Source organism: Camelus ferus, chromosome X (genome assembly GCF_009834535.1).
Source record: "Camelus ferus isolate YT-003-E chromosome X, BCGSAC_Cfer_1.0, whole genome shotgun sequence".
NCBI lineage: Eukaryota > Metazoa > Chordata > Mammalia > Artiodactyla > Camelidae > Camelus > Camelus ferus.
The window spans coordinates 93,209,672-93,224,402 of NC_045732.1; the positions used below are offsets into that span (position 1 = coordinate 93,209,672).

Sequence of the window (14,731 nt, forward strand, 5' to 3'; positions counted from 1 at the left end):
TATAGTATCATGTCATCCACATATAGTGACAATTTTACCTCTTTTCTTCCAGTTTGGATCCCTTTTATTTCTCTTTCTTGTCTGATTGCTGTGGCTAGGACTTCCAATGCTATGTTGAATAGAAGTGGTGAGAGTGGGCAACCTTGTATTGTTCCAGATTTTAGTGGGAAGGCTTTCAGTTTTTCACCTTTGAGTATTATGCTGGCTGTGAGTTTGTCATAAAGAGCTTTTATTATGTTGAAATATGTTCCCTCTGTACCCACTTTGGTAACAGTTTTTATCATGAATGGATGTTGAATTTCACCAAATGCTTTTTCTGCATCTATTGACATGATCATGTGGTTTTTGTCTTTTCTTTTGTTGATGTGGTGTATCACATTGATTGATTAGTGTATGTTGAGCCATCCTTGTGACACTGGGTTGAATCCAACTTGATCACGGTATATGATCTCTTTTATGTGTTGTTGGATTCGGTTTGGTAATATTTTGTTAAGAATTTTTTCATCTATGTTCATCAAAGATATTGGCCTGCAATTTTCTTTTTTGGTAGTGTCTTTGGTTTTGTTATAAGGGTGATGGTGGCTTCATAGAATGACTTTGAAAGTGTTCCCCCCTCTTCCATCTTTTGGAATAGTTTGAGAAGGATTGGTGTAAGTTCTTCTTTGTATGTTTTGTAGAATTCCGTAGTGAAGCCATCCAGTCCTGGACTTTTGTTTGCAGGGAGTTGTTTTTTTTTTTTTTTAAATTAGATTCTGTTTCACTTCTAGTGATCAGTCTATTCAAATTACCTATTTCTTCTTGATTTAGTTTTGGTGGACTGCATGTTTCTATGTTGTCCCATTTTTGGGCATATAATTGTTCATAGTATTCTCTCTGTCTCTCTTTTTTTTTTTTTTTTTTTGTATATCTGTGGTATTGGTTGCTATTTCTCCTCTTTCATTATTTTATTTATTTGGACACTCTCTTTTCTTCTTGGTGATCCTGGCCAGAGGTTTGTTGATTTTGTTTACTCTTTCAAAAAAGAAGCTCTTGGTTTTATTGATTTTTCTATTTTTTAAATCTCTATTTATTTCCTCTCTGATCTTTATAATTTCTTTCCTTTTACTGACTTTAGGTTTTGTTTATTCTTCTTTTTCTAATTCTTTTAGGTGGTAGATTAGGTTGTTCTTTTGAGATTTTCCTTGTTTTTTGAGGAAGGTCTGTATTGCTGTGAACTTCCCTCTTAAGACTGCTTTTGTTGCATCCCGTAGATTTTGTGTGGTTGTGTTTTCATTGTCATTTGTCTCAAGGTATTTTAAAATTCATTCTTTGATTTTATCATTGACCCATTGGTTTTTAGTAGCATGTTGTTTAGTCTCCATGTAATCATTTTTTTCTTGCTTCTCTCTCTGTGGTTGATTTCTAGTTTCATGCCATTGTGGTTAGAAAAGATGCTTGAAATAATTTCTATCCTCTTAAATTTGTTGAGGCTTGTTTTGTGTCCTTGTATGCAGTCTATCCTAGAGAATATTCCATGTGCACTTGAAAAGAATGTATATTCTGGGGTTTTTTTGGATATAGTGTCCTGAAAATATCAATTAAGGCTAACTGTTCTATTGTGTCATTTAGGATCTCTGTTGCCTTATTGATTTTCTGTCTGGAAGATCTGTCCATTGATGTTAGTGGGGTATTTATGTCTCCTACTATAGTGTATTTCCATCAATTTCTCACTTTATGTCTGTTAGTATTTGTTTTATGTATTTAGGTGCTCCTATATTGGGAACATGTATGTTAATGAGTATAATATCCTCTTCTTGTATTGATCTTTTATCATTATATAGTGTCCTTCTTTATCTTTCTTTATGTCCTTTGTTTTAAAGTCTATTTTGTCTGATATCAGTATTGCTAATGCCACTTTCTTGTCATTTCCATTTGCATGAAATATCTTTTTCCATCCCCTCACTTTCACTCTATGTGTGTCCTTTGCCCTGAAGTGGGTCTCTTGTAGGCAGCATATTGTAGCCTCTTGTTTTATTATCCAGTCTGCCACTGTATGTCTTTTTTTTTTTTTTTTTTTTTTTGGAGGGTAGAGGTAATTAGGTTTATTTATTTATTTATTTTTAAATGGAGGTACTGGGGATTGAACCCAGGACCTCATACATGCTAGGCATGCACTCTACCACTGAGCTATGCCCCCCCCCCAACTATATGTCTTTTGATTAGAGCATTTAGTCCATTGACATTTAAGGTAATTATTGATAAGTATATATTGCCATTTTAAACCTTGTTTTCCAGTTGATTTTATATTTCTTCTTCATTCCTTTCTTTTTCTTTTTGTTTTTACTTTTGTGATTTGATGATTTTTCTTTTGTATTATACTTGAGTTCTCTTCTTTTTGGTTTTTGTTACTCTATAGTATGCTTTTGATATGTGGTTACCCTGTTTTTCAAGTATGTTAACCCATTACTGTATCTACTTGCTTTAAACTGGTAGTCATATAGGCTCAAACACATTCAGGAAAAAGAAAGGAGAAAAAACCCCTACATTTTCTTACTCCTCTCCTTCACATATTATTATTTTGATGTCCTCTTTTACATCTTTATGTTTATTCTTTTGCTGTTCATTGTAGTTATCATCACATTTCCAATTGTGATTTTCTCTATTCTGTAGATTATTGCTTCTTTTCTGTTTAGAGAAGACCTTTCAATGTTTCTTTTAGGATAGGTTTAGTATTGCTTTATTCTTTTAATTTTGGCTTGTCTGAGAAATTCTTTATCTCTCCTTCTATTCTAAATGATAATCCTCCTGGGTAGAGTATCCTAGGTTACAGGTTTTTCCCTTTTAGGACTTTGAATGTATCTTGCCACTCCCCTCTGGCCTGTGAAGTTTCTACAGAGAAATCAGCTGATAGCCTGGGGGTTCCCTTGTAACTAACTGTTTTTCTCTTGCTGCCTTTAGAATCTTCTCTTTATCTTTAACTTTTGCCATTTTAATTATAATATGTCTTGGTATTGGTCTTTGGGGCTCATCTTGTTTGGGACCTCTGTGTTTACTGTACATGGATATCTGTTTCCTTCTTTAGGTCTGGGAAATTTTCAGCCATAATGTCTTCAAATACATTTTCAATCCCTTTTTCTCTTTCTTCTCTTTCTGGGACCCCATTATGCATAGATCAGCGTGCTTTATATTATCCCATAGGTCTTTTACCTTATTTTCTATTTTTTTCATTTGTTTTTCTGTCTGTTGTTCTGATTTGGTGATTTTCATTATTCTATCTTCCAGATCACTTATTCATTCTTCTGCATTGTTTAATTTACTGTTTATTGCCTTTAGCTTGGCTTTCATCTCAGCAAATGAGTTTTCTAATTTTACTTGGCTCCTCTTTATAGTTTCTAGCTCTTTATTACAATGATCTGCATTTCTATTGATAGCCTTTCTTAATTCCTTCAGTATTTTTATTATCTCCTTTTTGAACTTGTGATAGTAGACTGGAGAGTTCTCTTTCATTGTTTGTTCTTTAAGGAGATTTGTCTTGTTCTTTTAATTGGGAGTGTCTCCTTTGATTCTTCATTTTACTTATATTTCTGACTCTGAATTTAGGAGTAATAGTTATCTACTGTGATCTTGAAGGGTTGTTTTTTTCAAGTGGGAGCACCCCTGTGTAGACTGTGCACATCTTTTTGTCATGAGGGCTGTTTTTAGTATGGATGCTTGACACATCTTTCCTCCATGTATGCTGGCTGTTATCCCCTTGATAGGGGGTGTAGTTGGTGTAGTGGTGACCAGAGCCTGCACTGGATGTTGAGTAGGGCCTCCTCTTGGCTCTGTGGTTGTCACAGCCCTGTCGGGGACAGGGTCTGCTCCCCACTTGTTGGCATAGAAGCCCCCAGATCCATTTCTGAGCTGCAGTGTGAGGTATGTGGGACTGGAGTGCTTCCAGTGAGCCACTGAGCCACTCCTCCTCCACAGGAGCTGTCCACTGGGAAGTGCACTCTGTGATGTTGTCTGTCACCTGTTGTGTAGGCTCACAAAGTACACTGTTGTTGGCACTGCCCAAGGCCCTACTTCAGCCATGGGAATTAAAGTAGTCTGTCCGGGTGTCCCTCAGGTGCTATGCTCACAAAGTCACCAGTGCAGATCCACTGAAGTCAGGCATCAGGGCTTACCATACTTGCATGTAGTCATGCAGTTGGATCCACTGTGGGAGCTACAGAGTCAGCCCAGATCCCAGCCCTGCCTCTGCATGTGCACCCACTGCTAACTCCAGACATGCCCCAGCCATGCACCAGTAATCTGCTCAGATGTCCCGCAAGGCACTGAGCTTACAAAGGCACAGGTGGCATAAATCCACCAAAGCCACCTGGGACACAGCTCAGATTTCAGCCCCGCTTCCGAAGTTACATGGCCCCTGGAAATAGACTCAGATTTCTGCCCTGCCTTAGCTTGGGAGCAACCTGTCAGCACTTGTGCTCTCCCAGGGCTCTTAGAGGCAGAGCTGTGCTGGCTGTGAGCACACTGAGAAGGGGGCTGCTATTGCAGGGTCCTGCTCCTCCCTTTGCATGCACACATTTACAGTGGGGCTTCTACGGTGGAGCAATGCTGGCTATGAGCATGCTGAGAAAGAGGCTGCTATGGCAGGGTACTGCTCCTCCCTTCATGTGCATGTCTTAACAATGGGGTTTCTATGGCAGAGCCACACCCCTGTAAGCATGCCAAGAAAGAGGCTGCTATGGTGGGGTCCCGCCCCTTCCTTCACTCAAGTTAACAATGGGGCTTTTTATAGCAGACCCAGGCTCCATTGCACACACTCCCAGTTGTGGCCCATACCACACTCCAGCCCAAGGAGCCCAGTCATCTCCCTGGGTCTGTCCTCTAAAGCTTGAATTTCAGCATCTAGCCCCAGCGTGTACCAGCAGACGTGCGTCTTGGGCTGAGGAGTGCAGCGAGGTGGCATGGACCCTCTGTGCTGGGCTCTCTCTGTTCTGCCTGCTGCAAACTGGCTGCTGTATTCTCCTTCGAGCCTCCGAAGCGCCCTTTCTGTCCTGGCTGAACTCCCCACTGGTGAAGGGGCTTCCCAGGGTGAGGGAACCTTTCCTCTTTCACAGCTCTCTCCCAGGGGTACAGGTCCTGTCTCAATTCTTTTTTTTTTTTTTTTTTTTGTCCTACCTGGTTATGTGGTGATCTTTTTTGTAGTTTTGATTGTATAAGAGCTTCTGCAAGAGTTCAGGAGGTATTCTGTGAAAATTGTTCCATATGTAGATGTATTTTTGATGTACTTGTAGGGGGAGGTGAGCTCCATGTCCTTCTCTTTCACCATCTTGATCCTGAGCCCATTCCTCAATAAATTTCTTAATTTTCTGTTAAACAAGTGGCCCAGTAGAAAGAAGTTATTAGAACATTTTTATCTGATCCTCACATTCTCAGGCTCCCTAGATGGGCAACTTTCAGAAATTAACCCACCCACTGCCTGCTCTGGGGGGGCGGGGTGTGTGTGTGTGTGTGTGTGTGTGTATCCAAATCTTTTACTACAAATTAGAGCACTTGAGGCTTTACTTTCCAAAGCCAAAACCCACTTTGGTTTGGTGTTTCACTTTCTAGGATCTGAAGCCACTCTATGCCAACCGGTGCCACTATGTCCCCAAGACATCCCAGAAGGAAGCTGAGGAGGTAAGAGCCAGAATGAGGCTGCATGTCTTACCTTTTGGGAAAGTTTCCTGTTCTGCCTAGAACCCCCTTTCTTTTACTCCTTTACTCAGGCCTACACCTTGCTGTGAGGTTTCTTTAGTTGATTTGTTCAGTGGGTCAGAGCACAGTGCTAATGGGGCTATGGTCATAGGTTAGAGCATCAGGAGGCCTAATCAGATTTACTTTGTTCTGTGGCCACAGGCTGCCCCTCTGACCCTAGCAGGCAGCCTCTCAGTGTGTGGCTTTGATCCCAAGAGGGACAGATGAGAGTACGGAGGCCACAGGGCAGGCCCCTCCCCCATTGCTGTGGCTGATGGTTCAGCTGCCTGGACTCTATGTCCAGCTGGAAGAGAAGCAGGAGCCCCACCAAGGCCCCAGGCCTGGACCAGGGAGGCAGAGCCTGAGTCCCACATTCAGGTGTCAGGAAGCCAAATGAGGGTAATTGAGAAGCCTGGTCCACTTTGACACTCTGGGGAGACCTGGACTGCTGGCCCGGCCCCTCTGATGACACCTCCAAGAGGCCAGTCTCATAACGCTTGCATGGACACACAAGGTGTGTCTCTCCTGCCCTGCACAGCTCTCCTTGCATTCCATGTGGCCTCACACAGAACTTGAGGCAGTGGGTGGTGAGGTAAAGCTCGACTCCAGGTCATTTTTGGGCAGCTTTCATTTCAGTTCACAATCTTCGTTCCCCATCCCAGAGACACCTTTAATATGAAACTCTACCATGTGCTTCTAGGAACCTCGACCATTTGGTACTCTATTAACCTCAAATTGAAAGTCAACCTCCCCGTCACCCCCAAGAATAATTAGAAAAATGGTAACTTTGTGATTGGGAGAAAAGGGAGACAAGTGGATGTAAAATGGCAATCACATTGCCCAAGTTCAGGGGAAGCCATTCTCCATAAAATACAGTGTGAGCAGTGCCCTTGGAGTCAGGCAAAGCGGTGACCCTGCTCCAAAGGCATCGGGGAAAATACTTCAATTACAGCTCTTCCATTGACTTGCTCCATTTTCCTTCCCCAGTCACCAATTTACCATTTTTCGAACTATTCTTGGGTTAGGAGGGAGGAGCAGAAATGTGTATGTGCCAACAGCTTATCAGAAAGGCATGAGCTTTTGTATGAAGGACCCAATATAGAAAAATATGCCCATTTACTACCAATATTCTCTATAACACAGCAAAACAAATTTACAAACACTCCATTGCATCTGTATGGGAGTCTGGGAGAGCCTGGAAAATTTCTCACAAGCGAGAGACAGTAAATGGAAATTACTTTTTAATTTTTTTTGCAAACTCAACATGTATAAAATGTCATTACTATTTTCTTGATTCCATTGTGATCACTTTCTTGTGTTAACTTGGTGACTGTACAGATGTTAATAATGACTTCCACAGGTTTGCTTGTAACCCTGGTCCCCCTAACCCTATTTTTCCTATATAAGGTCATAAGTTCCTCAACCAAAAATTCTCCTTCCGCGAGGGTTATGAGGAACCTTACCCAGGCAGCTAGAGAGGTACTATTGTACTTCAGAGTGCATGTGATGGCCCCTCTGTCTTCCCTCCCATCTGATCCCCATCCCTCCTCTACCCTGATTTTCCTTCCACTCGTATCCTCATTTCCTACTGTCCATTTGTTCTTCTGTCTGTCCTTCCATCTGTCCTTCCTCCTCTCCATCTCCATCCTTCAGGGATGGGGCACTGAGGGCTGTGGCTGTGGCTGGACACGAGCCCAGCTACACAGTGACTTACCTCACACACAGGTTCAGCCAGCCACCGGCCCAGCCCCATCCCTCGTGTTCATTTCACAGCCATCCTTACCGTCTCCATCAGTCACTAACTCAAGTTTCCAATCCCAGAGGGTCCTACCTCCTATCCAATGCCATCTCATCTCTTCACTGTTGTGTGCCCTCAGGTGAACTGCCCTCACCTCAGCCGTGGATTCTGCACACCTCGCATCCGGGGCAACACCTGCTTCTGCTGTGACCTCTACAACTGCGGCAAGTGAGTGCTGAGGTCCTGGGCACAGGGATGATTATTTGGCCACAATGGCATGAAAAGGGCTAGTGTGGGGGAAGGGCGCCTGGTAGGGATCAGAGAAGTAGAAGACATTGGTCTGCCAACAGATTTCAGCTGACATGCATTAACTGCCTTCTCTGTTCCAGGCATCGTGCTCAGTGTTCTCAAATATCTGATCTCATTTAATTCTTATCTGTGATGTATGGAGAATTATTATCCCCATTTCACAGATGATAAGAGTGAGGCTCAGAGGCAACGGACAACTAGCCCAAGGTGACACAGAATTTAAAAATGGTAGAGGTAGGATTCAAACCCCGTTCTAAGTCCAAGTTCAACAACATTCAACAAATAGTCATTGAGCACTTTGTGCCTGGCCCTGTTCCAGACACTGGAGATTCAGCAGCCAACAAAACAAGGTCCTTGCCCTCGTGGAGCTTATATTTTATTAGGGAAGAGTGTCAATAAACACGTGAATATATACCATGCCAAGTGTTGATCAGAGCTCTGAAAAAAAAAATGAAGCAGGAGAGATAGGTAGACAAAGTGGAGACTGTGTGTGCCCCATTATATGGAGTAGCCAGGAAAGACCTCTTTGAGGAGGTGAAATTTGTGAAGAGCCCTGAATGATGTGAGAGGGCAGCCCAAGTAGATACTTGGGTAAAGAATGTCTCGGAGGGAACAGCAAGTGCAAAGGCCCTGAGGCAGGAGCTGGCTTGGTGCTTGTTCTGCTAAAGCATGTTTAGGTGCCAGGAATACAGAGACTCCTGCTAAGAAGTTCACAAACTAGTAAGGATGACAGACATGGGAGCCACTAATTACAATAGTGTGTGCAGAGATCCATGGACGTACTGGGGAGCCTCATGACACAAATGACTGAAAGTCAGAGTTGCTGGGGGCAGGAGGTGGTGTCAAGGAGGAGGTGATGTGGGAGCTGGGACTTCACGGATAAGTAGGGAGTTAGGAAGCAAACCCAAATGGGGTGGAGGTGGGGACCGTATTCCCAGCAGTGGTGGTGGTGTGGGTGGTTACACAAGGTAGTAGAAGGTGAGAGCAGGACTGTAGTCACAGATCAGATCATGGAGGGCTCATTGGCCATAGAGATGCCTTTGGACTTGACCCTGTAAGCAGTGGGGAGCCATCAAATGGTATGGCATGGAAGATGATTTGAATGGTTAGAGACTGGAGGCAGCTAGGGGGGCCACTTTAAGAGTCCAGCACAAAGGGAATGGAGCCTAGATGAAGTTGGTTTGGGGACATTTGAAAGCAAGGAGTACTTTTAAGAGTAATTTAGAAGGTGGAAGAGACAAAAATGCGAGAGCAGGTGATGCCAAGCCTGAGTGGACAGCCATGCATGTGGGGCGTGTCAGCCAATGCCTGCCACGGACATATTTTCTTCAGACTCTCAATGCAGGGATGCTGAGGGCCAGAATGGGGAGGGTGGAAGGGAGGAGTTGGCCAAGGGGGCCTGGATGGAGGTAGATCGATCTAGAGGGGTCACATGGAAGCACCCCTTCCTTACTCCCTGCTCTCGGTGTTGGGGGGCCAGTTTCTCCTGTTTGAGGGTTAAGACTGACAGATCAGGGGTGGGGTGCGGGGGGAGGAGAAGAGGGACTCATAGCACTGGTCTCATTTCATTACAAGGCTTGGCAGCAGAGGAAGAGAAACTTAAAGACTCAAATGAGGCTTGGGGATTATCTGGAAGGTTCAATTATTCATGTTATAATAATAACTAACACTTGTAAAGGACTTCCCGCCTTCACAGCGGTGATGGAGAGCTGGCTATAATTGTACTTCCTGAGCCCATCCTTCCAAAAACGATCAAAGGAATGGAAAATAGGTCCTTGGGGAACTGGGGTTATTTTGCTATCTTTTCTCTTGCCTCCCCTTAACCCTCCCCCTGCTCTGTCCTTCCCGCTCTTTTTACCTTCTCCCTCGTCTCGACACCTCTCCTCCACCAGCTCCCCTCTCCGCACTCCTTTCCCATTTTGCGGCCTCCTGCGCCCGAGGCTGGGAGGTGGCCAGACCTGGGCCTGAGACCCCAGGAGGAGAGAGGAGGCCTGCTGGGAGAGAGACGTGATTCCTGGCTGGCACACCTTTCTCTCTGCAATTAGGTGTGTTTCTGGAAAAAAAGGTTTGACTAAACTAAACCCTACTTTAAATTCCATTTAGCTGAGCCCTTAGGTGAATTTTTTTTTAAGTGGAGACGCAAGGCCAATTTATCTTCCTGTCAATCTGAACTTCATAACCACTGACTTTCTTAAAGCAAGTTATGCCGGTATTGTCTTCAAGGCCCTAGAGGAATTTTATGAGGAGCTCTGCTAAACTCTGGGCTCCCTAAAGGCAGAGAACGTGACTTAATCTTATCTGCATCCTCAGGCCCCCAGCACAGGACGGGGCTTGAGTAAAGACCTGATGACAAAGGAGTGACATGTTTTGAAAAGGATCAGAAAGAGGAACACCTTTTACCCAGGAAAATAAACTACGAGACTAGGCAACTAAGAGGGGTCCTGAGGACACTGCCCCTTTAGACCTTCAAGCCTGGAAATGGTGTTCACCCACCTGGTGCCTGGAGACCAGTCTCAGGAGCCTTGCCCGGGCAGGTCTGCGGTGCTGAGATTCCAAGGGCAAAGCCACTAGAAAAGCACTTACCAAGCTTTTCATCAGGAAACAGTCCCACTCGGTCAGAAACCAAGGCCGTGAGACTTAAGAGGTGATGATCCTACAATAGAGGGAAAAGATTTTCCTTGACCCAAGGCTTTTTCCAGCCAGCTGAGGGGAGACTGAAACTCTAGGCCTAAGCATAGCTGGCAGCAAGCCTTCTGAGGCTGGGAGACTAATTTTGCCGAATGCATATTTGTTTTCCTCACACAAAGCCTATTTTTAATCAATTGCCAGCTCCTCCAGTCCATTTCCTGGAAGGGAGGCCAAGAAAAAAAAAAGTGGGAACCAAAACATCAGGCAGTCATTTGTACAGCGCTATGGAAACAGGGTTTCTACTGTCCCCTTGGAGCCACAGACCTTCTTTGACGTCAGGGGCAGTGAGGTTTTGATACCAAGCTTAGATGACTCCATCTCGTCTTGTGTGGGAAGGTGGCTTTCTCTAGGACACATCTCAGCGGCTGCCTTTCAGGACTTCACTCAGCTTTGAAGAGGTCAAGTCAAGATCGCTGGTTTTCAGTGTGTAACCTCCAGGACACGAAAGAAAATGGGGGTAGTTTGTGAACTGCTGCAGCTGGTAGTAAATCAAAAACGAGATGAGAGTTCACTTTCATTCATTCCTCCCTTTGCCAAACTTTCATTGAGCTCTTACTGTGTGCTGGGGACTGTTCTAGAAGAATAGAACATGACATCCCTAAAATATCATTTTGTCTTGAAGGAACTCAGTCCGCCAGGGGGATTGTGGGGAGAGGGATGTAGACAGATACACAGAATATGTGCAGTGAGAGAAATGCACCAAGGCTGCCCATTGCTGCTGCGGGCCACCAAGAGTTGGTGAACTGTTCCAGGTCCCTTTCAAAGAGCAGAAGGATGCCTTTCAGCCTTATCCAAGATCTGTTGCCTTTTACTTTGTTAAATGGGGACTGAAACACAGAGAGGTTAGTGGTTTCTCCAGGCACACCCAGCCAGTTGGGAGCAAGGCGGTGAAAGCCCACATTGGGTAATCAATCTTAAGATAAATGCAATGATCAGCACTCTTTGAACTCAGTTACTCATTCACTGAGTATCTATTGACGACCCATAACGTTTCTACCACTGAGCTGGGAGGCCGTGAGGGAGACACAAAAGAAGTGTGAGAGATGACCTTGCCCTCAAGAGGTTACAGTTTAGACGGAGCCTTCATGTCCACCTTGGCCTTGGGTGTAGCTTCAGGTACCCCACACAGTACTCAGCACTGAGTCAGCTCTCAGTAACTAACCATCGAATGAAGGGAATAACTGAATTATTGACATATGCAAAGTGCCAAACTAGGAAGGACAGACTGTCCGAGGCTGTGGGAGTCCAGGGGAAAAGCTAAGGAATGGGCACTGGGGTCCTTGAAGAAGGCGCTGGAGACGTGTGTGTTGAACTCTGAGCAGTGGGAGAGAGGAGGTTGTGCAGAGAACAGAAGGCAGCACCTCCCATGCAGGGGCAGAAATCTGAGCAATGGTCTGGAGTCAGTGCCCAGCGTGGCCAGTTTGGGGCCTCTGAGGTCTCCGGCCTGGCTGGAGTGTGGACACCATTTTGGAGTCGGATTATGGCAGACTGAGGAATTGGGACACTTTTCCCTGAAGGTGATGGGGAGCCACGGAAGGGTTTTGATTAAATGAATGACTGAGTTTTAAAAATGTTTTAGCAAGCTTAATCAGGCAGCAGTAGGGTATGGCAGGAGAGCCCTGCCGTCCTGGAGGCTTGAGGGAGGGAGCAGTGAAAAGGCACAAGATGGCATTTCGGGGCAGGGGGAGCTCTGCCCAGAGACTGAACCAAACAGAATCGTGACTCTCAAACAGAAACAAACCACATGAATTTGTTAAACCCTGAACCAGATCTAAGTATTAACATTCTTTTGCTTCATAGTTTAGTTAAAAAAAATTTAGTAGGTGCTGAACCCACACAAACTGAAACCAAACATATGTTCTCTACAACTACTGAATATTTTTAAATGAACTATTTTGTGGTCTGTGCCTTTTAAGTGTGACTGCCTTTAAGAGTAAGATTCAAAGGGTTGAATCATGTTGCCAGAGGCTGGCTCTTAGAAGGGAAAAATATAGCTACAGGTTTCCAGGGGGCTCTTCTCAGGTGCTGGAGTACTTTTGTGGGTCCACTCATTAAATCTGCCTGGCTCAGAGAGGTTAAGAAACTTGCTCAAGGTCAGTCAGTAAATAAGTGGCAGTGCCAGGTTTCACGTGCTGTCCGACTCCAGAGTCTGCTATGTCACATGGCCCACCTGTCCGCGCTACCAGCCCTCCCGCAGTGTATTAGGAGGTAGGCAAAATAATTTGGGGGAAGTCAGAGCTCATTCTTGAGCCCCCTGGGCTCCCCTACAACGCCCTGCTCACCTTCACACACTCGCCTGCCCTTTTCAGGGGCTGGTGCTTGTAAAGCTGTGCCCTTTCGAACCAGAAGTAATCCGTGTATCCTTCCTGTCCCATCCCCAGGCCTGAGTACCATGCCAACTGATGGGAGACACTCGTATACGCTTACGCGTGGCTCCTGAAAGGGCTGAAATCCAGTTCAAGTTCTGATGAATTGGAACACCTTTAAAATTCCACTATGGAAGCTTACTATTTAAAACAGTGGGTCTCAAATGAATTTGTTAACACAGATTCCAAAGCCTCATCCCAAGAGATTCTGCCAGATTTATTAGTAGGACTGGGGCTGGGCCTGGGAATCTGCCTGTTTAACCATCTCTTTCTCAAAGAGGCGTGCACACGTACACAGACCCACAGAGACATTGCAGGCACACACAAGTAACGCAGTGACACACACAAGCAGGCACACAGACACACTAACACAGATGATTCTGATGCAGGCTGTCCTGTAACCACCTGATTTCAAGTCCTTAGAGGAACACTGGCTTTAAAGAATTCTAAGGTAATTCATCTGCAAAGTTTCAAAGTCTTTTCTTGTGTGAATAATCCCTCCCAGCTTCATCGTGGAGGTTAACTTTTAATTTTTTTTTTCTTTTTAAGTTTTGGTGTTCTTATAGCAGAGGAGTCACATGTAACAACCTTTCTGACATCAGGGCATTGGGTGGTGACTTTAATTTTAAGAATCACAGTGTTTGAGATTTGTTACTGATTCCAGTGGCCAAGTTGTAAACTTGTTTACAACATCCAGGAAGACAGGAACTTTCATTTATTAATTTAACAGGTATTTCTATAGCACAGCAGTGAACAAAACAAACCAAGTCCTTGCCCTCACAGAGATCACATTCAAGTTGGGACTGGGGGCCAGACAGTGAGGAAGCAGACACGCTATGGAAGAATTAGGGAAGGGAAATGTGTGAGTCAGCTGGAGCTGCCATAACAAAAATACCATAGACTGGGTGGCTTAAACAACAGATCTTTATTTTCTCATAGTTCTGGGGACTGGAAGTCTGAGATCAGCACAGTCAGGGTCTGGTGATAGCCTTCTTCAGAGCTTGCAGACAGCCACCTTGTGGCCATGTCCTCACGTGGCCTTTCCTCAGCGTGTGCAGGCGTGTGGAGACATCACTCTTCCTCTTTTTGTAAAGCCACCAATCCTGTCGGATTAGGGCCTCATCCTTATGACCTCAGCTAACCTTCATTACCTCCTAAAAGCCCTTTGCCAAATACAGTCACCTTGAGAGTTAGGGCTTCAATATATGAATTTTGGAGGGGGACACAAGTCAGTTCATAGCAAGTCATGGGATGGAGAGTGACTGGGCTGGGTGGGGTTGGGGTGTCTTTGGACAGAGTGGTCAGGGAAGTCCTCTCCAAGGAGGTGATATGCAGATTTTGTGCAGGAACTCAGCTTTAGTTCTTTATTGGAATACTGGTTTTTGTTTCTTGGTGGTTTGTTTTGAGAGCAGAAACACTGAAATTGTTGAAGTCTGAATTCAGATTCCAGCTCTACCACTTAGGACTTGAGCAAGTTCCTAACCTCTCTGTGCTTCAGTTTCTTCATCTGTAAAACGGGAAGGGTGGTAGTACCTGCCTCATAGAACACTGAAAGGATTTGCAGTGCTGCCTAATAGAACCTTCTGTGAGGATGGAAATGTTCTGTAATCTGCTCTGTCCAGGACAGTAACCAGCCATGAGTATGGCTGTGGAGCACTTAACATGTGGCTGGTGAGACCAAAAAACTGAATTTTAAAATTTAATTTTACTTAATGTCAATGTAAATCGCCACCTGTGACTAGTAGCGGCCGTATTAGCACAGATTAAATGAATCCACCATGGAAAATACTTAGCCCCGAACCCGGCACGCAGCAAGTGTCAATAATTGTCATCTAGCATTAACGGTAGTGATAGTAACAAGTGTTTCTCAGCCAGGTAGGAGGGTTTTTTTTTTTGGGTAAACAGCCATTAAGCTTTGATAGATTAT

The 14,731-nt window shown here is 44.6% G+C and overlaps 1 protein-coding gene across 5 annotated transcripts in view; it reads left to right on the top strand.

The window, feature by feature from the left end:
* TMEM255A (transmembrane protein 255A) overlaps positions 1 to 14,731 on the top strand; it is a 56,554-nt gene that overhangs the window by 24,171 nt on the left and 17,652 nt on the right. For 2 of the 5 annotated variants that reach the window (XM_032474358.1, XM_032474361.1), the window contains exons 5-7: positions 5,578 to 5,646; positions 7,111 to 7,182; positions 7,581 to 7,669. In XM_032474358.1, coding sequence (XP_032330249.1) covers positions 5,578 to 5,646; positions 7,111 to 7,182; positions 7,581 to 7,669 — 230 coding nt within the window. Of the gene's footprint in view, positions 1 to 4,570; positions 5,059 to 5,577; positions 5,647 to 7,110; positions 7,183 to 7,580; positions 7,670 to 14,731 lie in introns of those variants that run through there. The other 3 variants (XM_032474359.1, XM_032474362.1, XM_032474360.1) reach the window with 3 other exon arrangements.